General features: G+C 52.4%; 1 protein-coding gene across 4 annotated transcripts in view; it reads right to left on the bottom strand.

Moving 5' to 3' along the window:
- Window positions 1-3,410: 3,410 nt before the first annotated feature.
- LOC142825160 (GTPase IMAP family member 5-like) overlaps window positions 3,411-17,447 on the bottom strand; it is a 257,445-nt gene continuing 243,408 nt past the window's right edge. The window contains exons 1-4 of one of the 4 annotated variants that reach the window (XM_075916889.1): window positions 14,713-14,880; window positions 12,424-12,653; window positions 12,157-12,205; window positions 3,411-5,264 (exon numbers count right to left, since the gene is read on the bottom strand). In XM_075916889.1, coding sequence (XP_075773004.1) covers window positions 4,390-5,264; window positions 12,157-12,199 — 918 coding nt within the window. In that variant the 5' untranslated portion in view covers window positions 12,200-12,205; window positions 12,424-12,653; window positions 14,713-14,880 and the 3' untranslated portion in view covers window positions 3,411-4,389. Of the gene's footprint in view, window positions 5,265-12,156; window positions 12,206-12,423; window positions 12,654-14,712; window positions 14,881-17,447 lie in introns of those variants that run through there. The other 3 variants (XM_075916892.1, XM_075916891.1, XM_075916890.1) reach the window with 3 other exon arrangements.

Below are 17,447 nucleotides of genomic sequence, written 5' to 3'. Positions count from 1 at the left end.
CATCAGAGGAGGACATAGAGAGTGGAGATGCTGTCTCAGGCTAGCCGAGGGCTGCGCTTAAAGGGTCCCGACCCCCACCCCGGACAGACAGTTCTCAGGGTTCCCCACTTGCAAAGCAGTCCTGGCTTGGAGTGCCCAGAGTGCCCACACGCGGAACATCACAGCACCCCGCTTGAAAACCAGTCCTGGCTTGGATTGCCCGGAGTACCCACACTGGGCACATCACACCACTCGGCCATCAGCCCGGCTGCACTAGCCGCAGGCTGCCATCTGGGGAGAGGGGACATTGGGGGGCTGCAGGAGAGCTTCCACCCCCAGAAGCCCGCAGAGCCAGCCCAGTCCTCCCCATCGGGGGCTCGTACCCAATTCCTCCCTCACCTCCTTCCACTTACCCTTCCCTAGCCCCCCTTCTTATTGATGTACAAAATAAAGATAACGTTTCTTCCAACATTGACTCTGTCTTTATTGAACAAAACTGGGGGAGACTGGGAAAAGGAGGTGGGAGAGGGGAAGAGAAAGGCTGGGAGAGGGGAGGGCAACTAACATGATCAGGGGTTGGGAACAGGTCCCAGATGAAGAGAGGCTACAGAGACTGGGACTGTTCAGCTTACAAAAGAGGAGACAGGCTAGAGGTCTCTAAAAGCAGGGGTTGGGTGGAGAGGGTGCATTCAGAAAAGTTCTTCATTAGTTCCCATAAAGAAGGACTAGAGGACACCAAAGGAAAGGAATGGGTAGCAGGCTTGAAACTAGTAAGAGAAAGTTGTTGTTCACAAAGCAAATAGTTAACCTGTGGAACTCCTTGCTGCAGGGGGCTGTGAAGGCTACAACTAGAACAGAGTTTAAAGGGAAGTGAGATCAAGTCATGGAGGTTGGGTCCATGGAGTAGTCTTAGCCAGGGGGTAGGAGTGGTGTCCCTGCACAAGGTTTGTGGAAGGCTGGAGAGGGATGGCACGAGACAAATGGCTTGGTCACTGTCTTCGGTCCATCCCCTCCAGGGTACTTAGGGTTGGCCGCTGTCGGCAGACAGGCTACTGGGCTAGATGGACCTTTGGTCTGACCCAGGACGGCCATTGTAAGCTCAGGGCTCAGGGTCGGGGGTCTCAGTGGACCACCTTGATTTTCATGCACACCTGCTCCTGGGTGGCCAGGCTGGCAGCTCTCCTGCCCTAGACGGCCACTTTCCTGTGCCTAGTGCGGAGGTCGTGGACGAGGTCCACGATGTCCGCACTAGCCCAGGAAGGTGCCCGCCTCTTGCGGTCCCGGGCAAGCTCCCGGGAGCCGCCAGCCTGGTCCCGGGAAGAGGGGGTGGGCCTGGGGGCATCGGGTGGGTGGCTCGATCCGTGCCAGGTGCAGGGTCTGCTGGCTGGGTGCTGGCAGGCTTGCACCTGGCATGGGCACCGTAGCCAGCCCGTGCCCCTTTAAGGGGTCCGGGGCTGGGAGGGGGCATAGAGTTTCCCTGGTGTTGGCCAGAGTGGCCACCAGGGAAAGCTGGGGAGGGGTAGCCTCCCACTAGTTCGAATTAAGGGGCTACACACCCCTTAATTCGAACTAGCTAGTTCGAACTAGGCTTAATCCTTGTATAATGAGGTTTACCTAGTTCGAACTAAGCGCTCCGCTAGTTTGATTCAAATTCGAACTAGCGGAGCGCTAGTGTAGCGGCTATGAATGTTAGTTCGAACTAACGTCCGTTAGTTCGAACTAACATTGTAGTGTAGACATACCCCTACTCTTAAATATCTCCAGAGATGGGGATTCCATAACCTCTATGGGCAATTTATTCCAGTGTTTGACCACCCTGGGTATGTCTACACTACCCTGCTAGTTCGAACTAGCAGGTGTAATGTAGTCATCCGCAGTTGCAAATGAAGCCCGGGATTTGAATTTCCCGGGCTTCATTTGCATGAAGCCAGCCGGCGCCATTTTTAAATGCCGGCTACTTCGAACCCCGTGCCACGTGGCTACACACGACACCGAGTAGCTAGTTCAGATTAGGCTTCTAATCTGAACTAGCTGTACTCCTTGTGGAAATCTTGAGTTGGGATTGGTCCTGCTTTGGGCAGAGGGCTGGACTCGATGACTCCTGAGGTCTCTGCCAGTCCTGGGTTTCTATGGGTCTGTGATTCTATGATTCTAACCCCAAGTGCTTCTTCTTGGGTGCAAGAAAAAAGAGGTTCTTTTGTGTCATTTGATGGAGACAGTTGCCTCCCAAAGTCATTAAATCTGTGACCTGGGGGAGTTTTTAAGTCAAAGCCTATAGAGAGGGTATTTTGAAGGTCTCTTGTGGTCCCCCACTTCTGCACTTGGGAAACAGCCCTGAGAGAAGGGCTCAGATCAGATGATGGCGATGTGCTTTGAGCAAGGCTATTTGAAGCCCAGACAGAGGGATCTTTCCTGCAGGGCATAGATGTCCCCGGGAGAAGGAGGCATGGCAAGGTGCCAGCCAGTCCAGAAGCCTGCGGGGAGGACTGGGGACAGAGCTGCTCAGCTTCCTACTGTGTCCTGTACATGGTGGGTCTCTCAGAAGTGGCATCCCACAGAGAGAGACCTCCTATCCTTCCCCGCTGGACGAAAGGGGGGAGGGTTGGGGAGGTGTGTGAGTGGCAGAGACCGCTTGCCATAGAGATGGCTACCGGGGTCCTTTCCTCTTCCTCCCCACAGCAGATTCCCACACAGGGGATCACTGTCCTCCCCCTCACTGCGCTTGACTGGGAGCAGATGCTGCCTGCGTGTGGGCAGGAGCCTGTGCGGTGTGTGGCCCTGTGTGTTTCTAGGACCCCAGCCTCCTCAGTGGTGGGGTGTTGTGGGAGGGTGTCCCCCACGGAGCCCAGAGTAAGGCGGCCTCTCCGGGAACCTTGTGAGAAGGACTGAGGGTTCCTGTGTGACAGCGTCATGGGGCTGAGCGCTCCGCACAGGTGCTCCGTGTGCTCAGGCTGTTGTGCGACCCCAGGCCTAGAAGGTCGAGTGAGGAGTGCGCAGCCCCTTGCAGCCCCCCACCACTCCCACGTGTGTCTAGGGGCAGTTCTGGAGCTCACCTGTAGTGCCTTCCCCAGCTTCATCCGAGCCCTGGGAGACACCTTGGGATATGGGGGACCAGCTCCAGGCAGATGCCCATCTCCATGCCCCTCCTCCTGCTCCTCCACAGCCCCACCCTCATGGATGCTGCCTACGGGCTTGTCCTGGCTGGAGTCAACCATGGGGGAGGGGAGGGAAAGAGGAGACTGGCCCCTCTCCCAGGGGGGTATCCAGCTGCTCAACGGAGCAGCACCTGTGTGGTGCTGCCCCAGAGCGGGAACCTTGTTCCTTGGCCTTGCTGTACCCCTGTTGCAGTTCCTTAGTCTTCTCCCTGAGCTGGCCCAGGGTGCGGCTGCACCTTCTGGGCCAGGCTGCCCAGACCTTGATGAGATCCAGGGTCTCCCCAGGAGTCCAGGCCGGTGCCCCCCTTTGCCACTGGCCAGGGGCTTTGGACGTGGCTGCTGGCAGCTGTGGGGGGCAGAGGGAGTGCGGGGGTCGGGCATGGCTGCAGTGAAGGGTGCTGGGTGGGCCAGTGTGGTGGCCAAGCCCTTTCACTGCAGGGGAAGGGGAGCGTTGGAGCTGTCAGGGGAATGGCCAGAGTGGCCACAAGGGCGGCCGCGAGAGGCCTCTGGAGGCCATTTGTTCCAAAGTAACAGCAGCTGAGCGTCCAGACGAAGGCTGTTTGGAAAGAGGCGCTATTCCTGCTCCTGGGAGAAGCCGGGGTTACTGGTCTGAGATAACGGGCTCGCTGTGTGGACGCTCCCCAGGGCTTCTGCCTCTTGGCTTTTCTCCTTCCCACCCCTCTGACCCCAGAGAGTGACCACGGACACTGCACAGCCTCCCTCTACCCTCAGCTTCCTGGCTGTCTGCTGACCAGCCATTACTGCCCCTCTGGGCTTCATATTCCAGTGAGCCCGGATATCCCTCCTGGACCCCATTGCCCCCTTTCAGGCCACAAGTGGGGTGCACCCCCTCACATCCCACCTGCTGCCCCTTGAAAATGCCAAATGAGAAGGCTGCCACGTTTGCAGTACTGCCGTATTTTATTTGCAGAGCCATGGACAGGCCTTTTGGGGCCTCGTGTGTGAAAAGGAGATAGAGAAAATAGAAAGGATTTCATCTCATCCTCACTGGTCCATTTGTCTTTTGCAAGTGCAGTGCTAAGTAAGAAGCTGAGCTGCAGACCACAGGAAGCTGCAGGTTAGAATGAAGCAAAATTGTGCCCATCATCTACCATATAAAGGAGAATGTTTGTAAGTTTGTTCGTTAATAACTTCGACACTATAAGAGCTACTGCAACCAAATTCTGCCCATCATTGTTAAGAAACTACATTTAAATCACAAGAGAAAAATAAACATGAAACTGTGTTGCCAGCATTAACCAAAGCAGTAATTATACAATAAAACAACCAACCTCCATCCTCTTCTAAATACATTAATCTCAAATTTCACAAATTTCCAGAGGTAAATTGTAAGCCTACAACTTGTTTTACAAATGCTTTTTAAAACCCCACAGGGCTTGCCTTCCTTTTGGTTTTTCATGTGCTGTTCCACTTTTTCTCCAAAATTTCTGCATTTTTCTTCAAAGTTGCCAGTGTCATAACGGAGCATCACCTCGGCCTCAACGTATAATTCACTTGTGTAACAGGCGTTTCCCTTCTCCCTCACCATCCCCTCGGCAATTTCCATCAGCGCTTGGACCTGTTCTCTCTGTTCTGCTCCAGATGCTTTGTTATTGAAGGCGCAGTACCGGCCCCCACACTGCTGAATCAGAGTCCGCAGAGCTTTGTTATCCGAGTAGCTCACGTAGTCACTCAGCGAACCGCCCCCTAAATCTTCCTTCCGGGTGAACAAGACGATCATGTGCCTCATGGCCCCAGCTCCAAAAATCTCTTGGACTCGCCTCACGGCTTCCTGGTCTTCCTCCGTGTAACGGTCCAGCTGGGTCACCAGCACCAGCGCATGGGGGCCTGGGGCAGAGAGCATGATACAGCGGCCGATCTCTTGATAAGCTGCCCTACTACAGTCCTGGGGGTTGAAAATTGCAGGCGTATCGATCACCAGAATCTTCTTCCCCTCCCAGGCCCTCCTGCCGGATCTACAAACTCTGGTAACTGCCTGGGCTGCAAGTTTGGACTCAAACACGTTCTCGCCGAGGATGCTGTTCCCAGTCGCACTTTTTCCCGCTCCACTCTTACCAGCAAGGACGAGTCTCAGCTCTGAGTCTCCATGTTGGCCATGGGCCCGTGAATCTGTTCAGAACAAGAATAGGAAGGTCACATCAGAGGGAGCACAGGCCAGCAATGGGGCGGGAGAGTCTGGGGTTTCTGGGTCACTATCCTGCCTACCACCGATGTTGTTCTGTGACCCGGTGAAGCCACTCACCCCCGTGTCTCCACTAGAAAGGCGTGGCAGTGCTGCTGGGTCACTTACTATTCAATGGATGCCTCTTCTAAGCCTCTAAAGCCCACAGGCTGAGTTCTATTGCCTGGACATGTGCAGGGCTTCCTGGGGACCTGCGGACGGGTCAATAGTCTCTCTTGGGGGTTAGGTGAATGAGTCGTTCCTGTGAGCACGTCCCCCCCATACCATGTGACATTAACCCTTCCTGAGTATTCTGAGATTAGTTTTGCCTACACCAAGGGCTCCACTGGTGACTCGGACCCTCCCTGTATGGACACAACCCATGCAGGCTTTACCCCAGCTAGTGCACCACGCCCAGGCCTCCTTCGCTGGAGCAATCGCGGGACGTTATTGAGGACGGAGTCTAGAGCTTCTGTATGTGTTGGCCCAAATGGATGCTCCAGAGAGGGAAAACGTGCATGTGCCACAACAAGCTCTGGGAAGGCCAGGAGTCGGCAGGCGCATGCAGTCCCTGCAGCGTGGCGGCTCACGGTGACCTGCTGGGGTGATTCAATCTCAGCCCATGCGGTTCAAGAACATGCTCTACAATCCACTGTCAGACTGCGGTTGCAGGGCGTCTCTGCACTACAGAATGACGTTGGACGTACTTAGCATAGAGCCACCGTCGGAATTCCATCCCTGGTGCATGTCCGCACCTTGCTTCCTGTATCGGCAGCGCTCGTCTGCACGGGCAGCGCTTGCACCAACTCATCCGTCAGCGAGGGGCCATGTGGGGCAGCTTCTCAAAGCCACTCACAGTCCGTGTAACCAAGGCAGTGTCTGTGGCTAGTCTGAGGCCTCGTTCTTATGCTGAGGCCTCTGGCTGGGCAGCCATAAACTGGGAAACAAATGGTCGTCCCCCGCATCCCAGACCAGCCCTACTGAGACAAGGCAATTCTGGGCTGCTGGAGAGGTGACCGGATCTGGCCCCTCCAGAGAAAGGGGAGAGCCTAGAAGAGGTAAAGAAAACTTGAATCACTAGCTTTGTGTCTGGCAAGGACCCACCTGCCAGTAGCTGGGGGTAGGGAACCTGCAGTTCTTTGCAGTTTGGTCAGTATGGACCCCACTTCGCTAAGGTTTATCCGGGTGATCTTTGCCTGGTGCTTTGGTTAGCTCTGTCTGCTGTAGAATTAATTTTGCTGAGTGCAAAGCAATGCAGGTAGTGGGTTATAACTGGTTAGATACTGCAACAGAAACCACTTGTCCAGTGTCTGGCATGTCTGCTTTCCACTGGAGTGTGGCAGGCTGCTGGCTTAGTCTGTCACACAACCCCCCTCCCTGCTCAATACTGGGGGTTGGGCAGCCCATTGGCATATCCACTGTGGCTTCCCGCTCTGTGCTGCACCCGAAACCGGGATGGCTGGAGAGACAGAAACCACCTTCCACTCTTGCATTTTTTTCTTTGTTTTGCTGCATCCACTGGAGAGGGCTGGGATCTGCCATGAGAGTAAATTCGCACACAGGTAGATAGGGCATAAGGCTTCCATGGCCCCGTTAACTGCGAGGCATTCTCTTTCCACTGCTGCAACATTCATGTTACAATGTGGTCAGATTGGTTAGTTAATTTTAGAGGAAACGATCGGTTCATGGCACAGCTGGGAAAACTACTATACACACTGGGGCAAACAGGAAGCAGGTCTGGGAAAAGGGAACAAGAGGAAAAGGAAAAGGGAAATTGGATCCATGTGCCTGGAACTAACCCAACAGACACTGAATTGTTTGCCCCTCCCCACTTTGGGTGTTGGTCTTCTCTGTTCACTTTGGAAGAACAAAGGATCCAGGTTTTCAGACTCACTCCTGTGAGGCATTTTTTTGCCATGTGGCTGTTTCCTTTGGCCAGCTAAAAAGCCTGCTGTGCTGGGGACGTACTACTGGAGAAAGTGTTGGGACTTTACTCCAGCAAATGGACCAGCCTTTGGAGGATGCCAGAACAGCTCGTGAGCATTCACTGGTTGCAGCCTTCCATGGGGATCCCCCTTTGTAGAGGTGTCAATGCCATGGTCACTTGTGGAAGAGGGTGGTTGAACCACATTACACGATGCTGCCAGGCAAGATCTTGATGTCCCAGCTGCAGGGGAGGGAAGGAGGCTGCCTCATAACATAGGACAAGGGAAGAGGGACAAAGCAAGACCTCTCTCATATCCCCCCAGAGACTCAATGTTCAATGTGTTTTTAATCTCTCTTCACATGAGACCCGTTGCAGACCCCTCATCATTTGTGTTGCCTTCTTCTCAACTTTTTCCAATGCCAATATAGCGTTTCTGAGACAAGGCGACCACATCTGCACGCAGTATTCAAGATCCATGAGTTTATAGAGAGGCAATAAGTCTCTGTCTTATCCTCTATCCCTTTTTTAATGATTCCTAACATTCTATTTGCTTTTCTGACTGCTGCTGCACACTGAGTGGGTGTTTTCAGAGAACTATCCACAAGACTCCAAGATCTCTCTTTTGGAGACTTTTTGGCCACAGCATCACACTGGGAGCTCATGCACAGCTGATTATCCACCGTGAGCCCCAAATCTGCTTCAGAGTCCCGGCTTGGCAAGAATGAATCTCCCACCCTCATCTGCATTCTTTGTTCGTAGATATTGTATTGACATGTACCCTTCATAAAAAACAGGTTGTTGGCCTTTGCCCAGTTTACCAGGTGATCTAGATTTCTTTTATCAGTGACCTGTCCCATCATTACTGGCCACTCCCCCATTTTTTCTGTCATCTGCAAATTTCATCAGTGGTCATTTTATATTTTTTTCCGGGTTATTAATAAAATATTAAATAGCACGTCTACACGGAAACTCTCTTGAGCAAAAGAGTACAAATGAAGTTTGGATTAGCATATTACATTTCATTTGCATAATTAATTATGGGCCATTTTTGCACAAGAGGCAAAAAGGAGCTATGTAGATGGCTCCTTTTTGTGCAAAAAAAACCCTCTTGTGCAAGACCCGTTCTTCCAGCTCTTTGAAAACTCTTCGAAGCAAGTTACCTAGAACTGCTGATTTAAACATGTCTGGCTTTAGTAGCTGTTGTTAAACTGCCTCTGGAGGCAGTAGGGGACTGGAAAAATCCTGTCCAATGATGTGACTGCATCATCTTTTTCCTCCAAAGCCTCACCAGAAATAATGCTAAATACTTTTGCCTTTTCTGCATTATTATTGAGAATTTTGGCATGTCCATTTACTATTTGCAATTTTTCACATTCTTTTATTTCCTAATATAATTTACATTCATTTTATTGCTCTTAGCTCTACTGGCCATAGATTTCTTTATGTATCTCTTTGCTTCCCTTGTCAATTACCTCATTTATGTTGCTTACTGTCAATTATATATGGTAACTGTAGCTTTTTTTGTACTCAGTAAAGTGTTCTTAAACAATTCTCATTTATCATTCAAATTTCTCTCTCTCTCCCTCCTTTACTCTTTTTACATATTGGGATGGACTCTCCTGATGCTTTATGAACCTGACTTATGCATATAAATATGCATAGTTTGAAGATGTTTTGGATGAAACACCTCGCGTAACCAACAATTTTCATGTATCAGTCTGCTGGATTTGTCTATCTTATTTTGGTGAATGAATCATTCTTATATGTCGAGTTAGAAATATGGAGCAGGGGATGGTTTATGGGTTTAAATACGCAAATAAAAGCCACCAAGGGTGTTTCCCTCAACGCCTGGATGATCACCTGTAAACGGCCTCTTTTGTCCTGAAAGTCTAAACTGTAGTTAGTCTTAGGAAGTCATGTGACCACCCAAACAGGCAGGGTCTAACCAGGTAATTTTTCACGAAAGAGGAGAACATGAAACAAACAATTCCTGCATAAAGTGAAGCCATTTAAGATGCAAATTATTCATACTTCAGTCCTTAGCAGGCATGTCACTCCCAAGGGAATGCACCAGGGATCCCAGGGAAAAAAAGATCTTCCCTGACTTGGAGGTTTTGGTGAAATAAGAAACGTTTTAGGGTAAGTTTGAATTGAGGATTTAGTGTTCGAGTTAGCTCCGTGTTTTCCCTTATTTTACCTTTGTAATTTACTTTGCTCTGCCTGTTCTCACTTGCTGCCACTTGAATCCCACTGCTTGCACTTCAGAAAATCACTTTATTTACTGGCAAGCCCAGAGTGAATAATTCTTACCTGGGGAGCAATCAGTGCGCACATTGCTGACAGGGGCTGCCTAAATAATTCATTTGGGATTCTGCTCCCATTTCGGGAGGGGCATCCCAGGAAGCTGGGCCCCAAACTGCATTTTGCTCAGACCCGGAAAGGTTCGATGTGTGTATTGCTCCTCGCAGGGGGCGGGGGCAGGGATCTCAGCTCGGGGCCTTGGCTGTGGGAGACCAGGGAGCCGGCCAGCAGGACCGGGTGGTGAGGAGCCCCAGAGAGCAGGAAGGCGAGTGGCAGTGGCCGTGTCAGCGCCCTGGGGAGCACCCCAAGGGGTCTCCCCCATCACACGTATTAGAAATGTGCCCACGTCCTAATCACTTGCACTGAAGCTGCCAGTAATTTTAGTTCTGAGATCGGCTCCTCTGTGTCAGCTGAGAGGAGGGCGCCTGTAGAGCTCCCCTGGGTCGGCTGTAAGGCTTTGGGTGTTATGAAATTGTCGCCTACAACGTTTACATTCCCAAACTTGTTTCAGTGCCGGCAGCATGAGTCCGGCCGCAGCGGGGAGCAGGGAGCAGCCAAGAGCAGAGGCCCCCTTCTTCCTGTGCCCGGGACTAGCCCAGCATGGGGGAGGGGGCTGAGGTGGGCTGGGCCGAGAGCTGTCCCCTGGGCCTGGCTAATGAGCAGTAGCTGAGGCAGAGCTGAAGGAGCAGCAGGGGAGTGGGTGTGGGAGGGGCTCCTGCTCTCCTCCGCAATGAGATGCCTCGACGCCGCCTTAACCGCATCCCGTCCCCGCCCCGGTGGTCCCTGAGGGGCCGAGACGGGACCCGGCTGCGATGCCCTGGCTCGCCCGCACGGAGTGACGTCGAGGGCCCTCGGGGGGCCTAGGTCTAACCACGCAACGGCCCCGCGCGATGGGGAGGCTGGAGGCGAGGCCTTGGGAAGGCAGCGTCAGGAGAGTCAAGGACTGACACACTGAGCCAGACCAGAGGGCTGCTGGCCAGGGCAGTGGAATTCCTGGGCAGCGTCGGGGAGGGGAACTCCAAAGCCTTCCTCCTGTGCCCAAGACACGGCCCTTAGAGCCAGGTCCGGAGGAGAGAGCCATTGTCCAGCGATGGCCCATTCGCAGCGCAAAGGGCCGGGCTGTGGCAGGGGGGCTGCACGTTTCCTGGCCCTGCGTGTCCTGGGGACCAGGGGCCAGTAACCTGTAACCGCTGGAGGCCTGTGGGGGTCTGAAGGGCTAATCCCACCAGAGAGAGCGCTGGAGCTGGGCCAATCTCTGGGGAGCTTATCAGCCAATGGGCCCATCCCTTTCCCGCATCAGGGCTTTCTCTGGGGGAACCTGCACGCTGGCTCAGAGCCTGTGGGGTGACTAGTAAGTGGGGCAATTGCACTGGGAAGGGCCTGCAGCCCTCTGGCTTGTGGGGGGGCCCAGCTTGGCCCAGGCGCCAGGGGAGGAGACTGAGGCGTGGCCCCACCCAGAGAGGTGACAGCCGGAGAGCCAGACGCCTGGTGTTGGTCTCTTGGGTGGGCCACAGCGGGTGGGAAAAGTTTCCGTTTCCCCAACCCGTGACACCAGCAGCCGTCCCTTGGTCCCTGCCCCCCATTCCACTGGCCACCGGGGCTCTTGGTGTCACTCCCAGCCTCAGCTGGGGTAAGTTCCTGCAGTGAGCGGGGTGGCCGCTCACTCACCCCGAGGAGGGAGAACCCCTCTCTGGGCCGGGCTGGAGCCTGCCCCTTTAACTCTGCAGCAGCCTGGGGGAGGGGCGGGAGTATAAAAGCTGGCCCAGACCCTCAGTAGGGACCCGGCTGTTGGGGGCAGAGGCCGGCCCTGAGAACGCTGAGTGACTGGCCTGGGCCACCAGAGGAAGAGCCCTTTCTCCCTACCTCTTGACTGGGACCATACAGACCCTGGGGACCAGGGGAACAGGTACAACACGGGGGGTTCTGGAAATGGCCATGGGGAGGCAATGGATGGTCAGGGGGATCTGACCGTCCTATCAGCTGGGTCGGGGGCTTCAGTGTGGATCCCCTGCTGGCCGTAGCGACTGCGAGGGCCCTGGGCCGGGATGTGGTGGAGTAGGGAAGCCCATGTCTCCCCTGCACCTCGGCATTTAGGTGGCAGTCGCCCCCTCCCCACTTGTGCTGCAGAAAGTTTTGCTTGCCTGCCTTGCCCTGAACTGGGGCCGAGGTCACCTTGTTGACTGTGGGGACTTGTTTGTTTGTTGTCCCGCCTTCTGGCCCTGGTTTTAAAGGGGCCTCTGGGCAAGGACTCAGGACGGGCCAGGACTCTTACAGTTCCCCATTGGCCCCAGGGCGGCCTCGCTCTTTGCTTCCGGAGCTGTTGAGTCCCACCCAGCCTGGGTCACAGGTGAAGTGAATGGCTGGTCCCAGCCTGGTCTCTGCTGGTGGAGATGTCCCTGGGGTAGGAGATGGTCTCAGTGCTACTTGAGGGGGGTTGGCAGCAAAGGGCCACGTGCTCTGCTGGCACCAGGAAATAGCAGCCCCTGGAGAGCTAACAGGCCATGGAGCAAGCGGGAGAACAGAGAGTTTGTCCCTTATTGCACAGGGGCAGCTGGAATGAGCCCGACGGCGAAGCGAGGGGAAGCGACCGTGTTGTTCTGTTGCTTTCTTACCAGGGGGGGCCTCTTCATCTCCCACCTGCTGATTTCTCGCCATGTCCAGCTGAAATAGAGAAAAACGGCATCATTTGAAAGGGCACGAATGCCTGGGAGCGAAGTGCAGCAGGAGCCACTGGGGAGCAGAAACACACTCACAGGGTCCCTTCCACAGTGTTTGTGTAGCACCGATCCCCCCTGCATCCAGCCGTGGGCAGGGTTAGTTGGGAGACTCAAGGGGGGTCCGAGGAGCGTTTTCTTCTCTCTCTCCCTTTTGAAACTTACTTTTGCGATGGGCAGGGGCCCTGCCTGCAGGCCACCAGCTAGAGACCGTGTGGAAGTGCCGCAGGGAGACCTGGAGGGTTAGTCACAGCTCTTCCCAGCTTTCTCGGGTTCTCCCCGTCTGACGGGCGGCTTGAAATCAGTCGCCCCTTCTGCAGAAAGGAGGAGACGAGGAAATTCACCCGGAGCCTTTCACACTGGTACAGCGATTGGGGGTCTCTTGTTCAGAGCCACTGTACAAACAAAACACATTCAAAAGTGTGTGTGTGTGTGTGTGCGTGCGTGTCTGTGTGTGTGCGTGCGTGTCTGTGTGTGTGTGTGCGTGTCTGTGTGTGTGTGCGTGCGTGTCTGTGTGTGTGTGCGTGCGTGTCTGTGTGTGTGTGTGTGTGTGCGCGTGCATGTCTGTGTGTGTGTGTGTGCGTGCGTGTGTGTGTGCATGCGTGTCTGTGTGTGTGTGTGTGCGCGCATGCATGTCTGTGTGTGTGTGTGCGCGCGCGTGCATGTCTGTGTGTGTGTGTGTGTGTGTGTGTGTGTGTGTGTGTGTGTGTGTGATTTCAAAATCATCCATGTGGCTGAAGCACTCCTGACCCATGAGGGGTCAAGGTGAGAAAGTCACTGGGGCTTGTGCTCTTACGTCACAGGCCACGATTCTCAAAAGCGACGGGTCAGTTTATGGAGCTACACATTTGGGTGCCAAAGACACTTTCAGTGCCCAGCACTTGCTGCTAATCAGGTCCTTTTTAGGTGTCACAAGTGAGGCTCTTCAGACCTCAGGCAACTCAACGCACCAGTCACTTCTGAGAGTCTTAGCGCCCAGCACTTCTGAAATCGTTCTCTAGATCTTCCCCCAGATTGCAGATATTGTGGGGCTGGTTGAAATGTCTCATACATTTGCTGGGAGTGTTTCAAATACATGTAGATAACAATAACTGGGCTATTTTGCTTCCATGGAATGCTATGAGTTGAAAAACTCTCTAAACATTTCTAAAATGTGTTTTGGTAACACAGGACATAAGTAATTCAGCCATTCCAAACTCATGTTATAAAATCTTTACATGAGACCATATTATCTTAACCACAGAATAATTCACGTTAATACTTCTTGAAGCAAAATGCAGGACAATGTAGCACTTTAAAGACTAACAAGATGGTTTATTAGATAATGAGCTTTCATGGGCCAGATCATCTAATAAACCATCTTGTTAGTCTTTAAAGTGCTACATTGTCCTGCATTTTGCTTCAGCTACCCCAGACTAACACGGCTACATTTCTGTTAATACTTCTTGTGATAGCTGTTCCATGTGTACTAGTAAAGAGAAATAGACATTTTAAAATGGTCAAGCAATAATATTTAAATCCACAGAAATTTGGCTAAGGTACCATAATACTTTAAGAATTGGATGTAGGCAAACAGCAAAGGGTTAATAACAGAGAATAACTACAAATTAGCAAAGACCACACTGAGATGGGTAACAAGGTTGTTGCATTCACTGTAAATTCTCTAAACTGCGTTAACGATGAGAGTAACAGATCTTCTCTGAATTCAGCGTAATCAGGACACAAAGTCTGCTCCAGAGGCAGAAGAACAAATCGGTCTGACCACACCCTGCCACGGAACGTCTGCACCGTTCCATCCATTGAACGGAAAGGCCCAGCAGAACAACGTGCGGTCGAACGCTGCACACACACTGCTGTCTATACTATTATGAAAGCAGAGGTACCTGTTACACCATCTTTCACACACAACGTTTGAGAAAACATGAGAAATTTCTAAACAAAGCCAGAATGAGAAAAAAGCTAAAGCCCTGACCAGCAGAACACACCGCAGCCCAGGACCTGCCTCCCCAGCAACCTACCAGCCTGAGCCTCCTCGGTAGCCTGTACCATAGGCAGTTGCCGCCACACCCCCAGGAGGAAGCATGTGAACTGGAACATCCCTGAGGCCTTGCAAATGGCTCGGAACAGCCTGCTGCTATAATGAACCAAAAGCACCTCAGACCTGTAGTCCTGTGATCAGATCACAGACTGTCCTGGCATCCCAGAGTGACACACACAGACCCAGCCGCAGCCCTGACCTGTACCTGGAGAGCACTCCATCCACAACCATTGCCGCTGGCTTGCTTTCCTGTGCCCCCCGCACATCCACACGCTGCCTGATTTCAGACACTTAACGAGAGACGTGCACTTTCTCTCTGTTCGCCACGAGCATTCCCCCGGCAGTGATCAGTCCCACCACCTTCCCTTCCAAACGCAGCCACATTTTAAAAGAAACACATAACGAGTGTCACATACCTTTGTGCGGACGTCTGAGCTCAGAGTGGCCGTGAGTTTTCTCTCCCTCCCGTGTCTGTCTGTGTCTCACGACAGCATGTCCCCTGCTGGCAGATAAGCTGTGAACACGCCCATTTTAGGGCTTCTTAGTTTCGATTTCAGTCCCTCACAAGCTCCCCTGAGAAGGGAAAAGGTACAGTGGGTTTGGTGTGTGGCTGGGAGGATGGGGAGCAAGGAGGGGAAGTGGGACTGACAGCAAAGGGCAGAGGGCAGAAAAGCCAGCGCTCCTCCCCAACTTTTACAGGAAGTGCATTCGTGTCAGCGAGCAGCTCACAAACCTTCACCACACAGGAAACAATGGGGAGTGAAGTCGTTCTCCTCAGAACTGAAAAGAATGAGGCTGGAGCAGCACAAGCAGGTCTGATCGGGGTATTTCAGTTCTCCCAACCATTTTTTTTTGTAAAAAACCCAAGAATGACCATAAGGGGCCGAACCAAAGGTCCATCGAGTCCAGTGTCCTGTCTGCTGACAGTGGCCAGTGCCAGGTGCCCCAGAGGGAGGGAACACAACAGGGAACCATCACGTGCCATATCCCCTGTTGTCATCTCCCAGCATCTGGCAAAAAGAAATTACAGACATCATCTCTAACCATCCTGGCTAATTGCCACTGATGGTCCTAGCCTTCATGAACTTATCTAGTTCTATTGTGACCCTTTTATAATCTTGGCCTTCACAACATCCTCTGGCAAGAAGTTCCACAGGTTGACTATGTGCTGCATAAAGAAACATTTCCTTTTGTTTTAAACCAGCTGCCTATTCATTTCACTTGGTGACCTCTATTTCTTGTGTCCTGAAATTGAGTAAATAACATAATTTTATAGACCAGCACAGCCTCTCTTATGTGTCTCCTTTCCAAGTTGAAAAGTCCCAGTCTTTTAAATCTCTCTTCCTATGGCAGCCATTCCAAAACACTACTCAGTCTTGCAGCCCTTTTCTGAACCTTTTCCAATTCCACAAAATTGTTTTTGAAATGATTTGACTGCATCTGCACCCATTTTTCAAACCATGGAGTTATATAAAGGCAATTGCTATTTTCTGTCTTTTTATCTATCCCTTTCCTAATGATTCCCAACTTTGTTTCCTTTTTTGATTGCTGCTGTCCATGGAGGGGGGTGTGTGTGTGAGTAAGTGAGTGAGAGAGAGAAATATCCAGAATGAAGTCAAAATCTCTTTCTTGATTGACGATAGCTAATACCAACCCCATTACTGTATCCAGTGTGTAGCTGAGATAATGTTTTCCAATGTGCAGTACTTTGAATTTGCCAACACTGATTTTGTCCACCAGCTCCAGAGAAGAGCAGCATGAATGATGAAAGATCTAGAGAACATGAGCCCTGAGGGAAGACTGAAAGAATTGGGCTTGTTTAGTTTGGAAAAGAGAGGAGGGTGCAAACCTGGCAGGCTCCTGCTGTCCTCTCACCCTGGTCACCAGTGATGCCGGGGAAAGCTCAGGCAGACCCTGCTCACATGTAGACAGATGGGGGCAAGCACGGGACAGGAATCTCCAGAGGAGGCTGCAGCGGGACCCTCGGCATGAGACTATCCCTTTGATCCCTGGAGTATCACAGGGCTGTAGGATGGACCAGCCTGCTTTTACCTACAGAGACCTGGATTGTTGCAGTCTCTGAATTGGGGGTGACTGCACACACACAGCTCCTTCCTTTCTGCTGGGACACAGATACAGGGCTTGTTTTCCAGTCTATTTTTTGAGATGGGACAATCAGATCAGCGCACAGAACTCGAGGTGCAGTGGTAGTGTGGGTTTATACAATGGTCTTATGATACTTACTGTCGGGTTACCTCTACCTATTTCCTTCCCTCCTTTTGAACCCTATTTCTTAAATTGTGGCCCAATGTTCCTCTGGCCACCTGGCGGCGGTGGCCACCCTTTCAAAAGTGACTAGAAACGCCTTGGGACCATCTGAGGGCCCCATCTTGGCCAGCCTCACCGGCAATTGAGCCAGAGCCCCCCCTTCCACCGTTTCCCCGCCTTGTAGTAGGGGTTACCCCCATCCCAGGCTCCCCCATTGTCTCACCCAGGGTATGTCTACACTACAGCACTAATTCAAACGAACTTAGTTTGAATTAGTTAATCTGAACTAAGCTAATTCGAACTAACGCATCCAGACTAAAAAACTAGTTCGAATTAGCGTTTTGCTAATTCGAACTAGCATGTCCACATTAAGTGGACCCTGAAGCGGGGTTAAGGATGGCCGGAAGCAGTGCCGGCAGGGCATCAGAGGAGGACTTAGAGCGTGGAGATGCTGTCTCAGGCTAGCCGAGGGCTGTGCTTAAAGAGTCCCAACCCCCACCCGGACACACAGTTCTAAGGGGTGCCCCGCTTACAAAGCAGTTCTGGCTTGGAGTGCCCGGACTACCCACACTGGGAACATCACAGCACTCGGAGTGGTATCCTGGGAAGCTGGGCCCTAAACTGCACTTTCCTTGGACCTGAAGAGGTTCAGTGTCTGTCCTGCTTCTCGGTGGGGGAGGGGGTAGTGATCTCAGCTCGGGGCCTTTTCTGGGGGAGAGCAGGGAGCTGGTCCAGCAGGATCCAGCAGAGAGAATCCCCAGAGAGCACAAAGGCAAGCAGCAGTGGCCATGTCAGTGCCTTGGGAAACATCCCCAAGGGGGCTTCTGTATTTTATAGCAACAACAACAAAAGATTTGCTCAAGAAATGTCACCTAACTTTAGA

The sequence above is a fragment of the Pelodiscus sinensis genome, unplaced genomic scaffold (assembly GCF_049634645.1).
Source record: "Pelodiscus sinensis isolate JC-2024 unplaced genomic scaffold, ASM4963464v1 ctg40, whole genome shotgun sequence".
NCBI lineage: Eukaryota > Metazoa > Chordata > Testudines > Trionychidae > Pelodiscus > Pelodiscus sinensis.
Note: the sequence above shows the minus strand (reverse complement) of the source record. Positions and strands in the feature narration are given on the sequence as shown.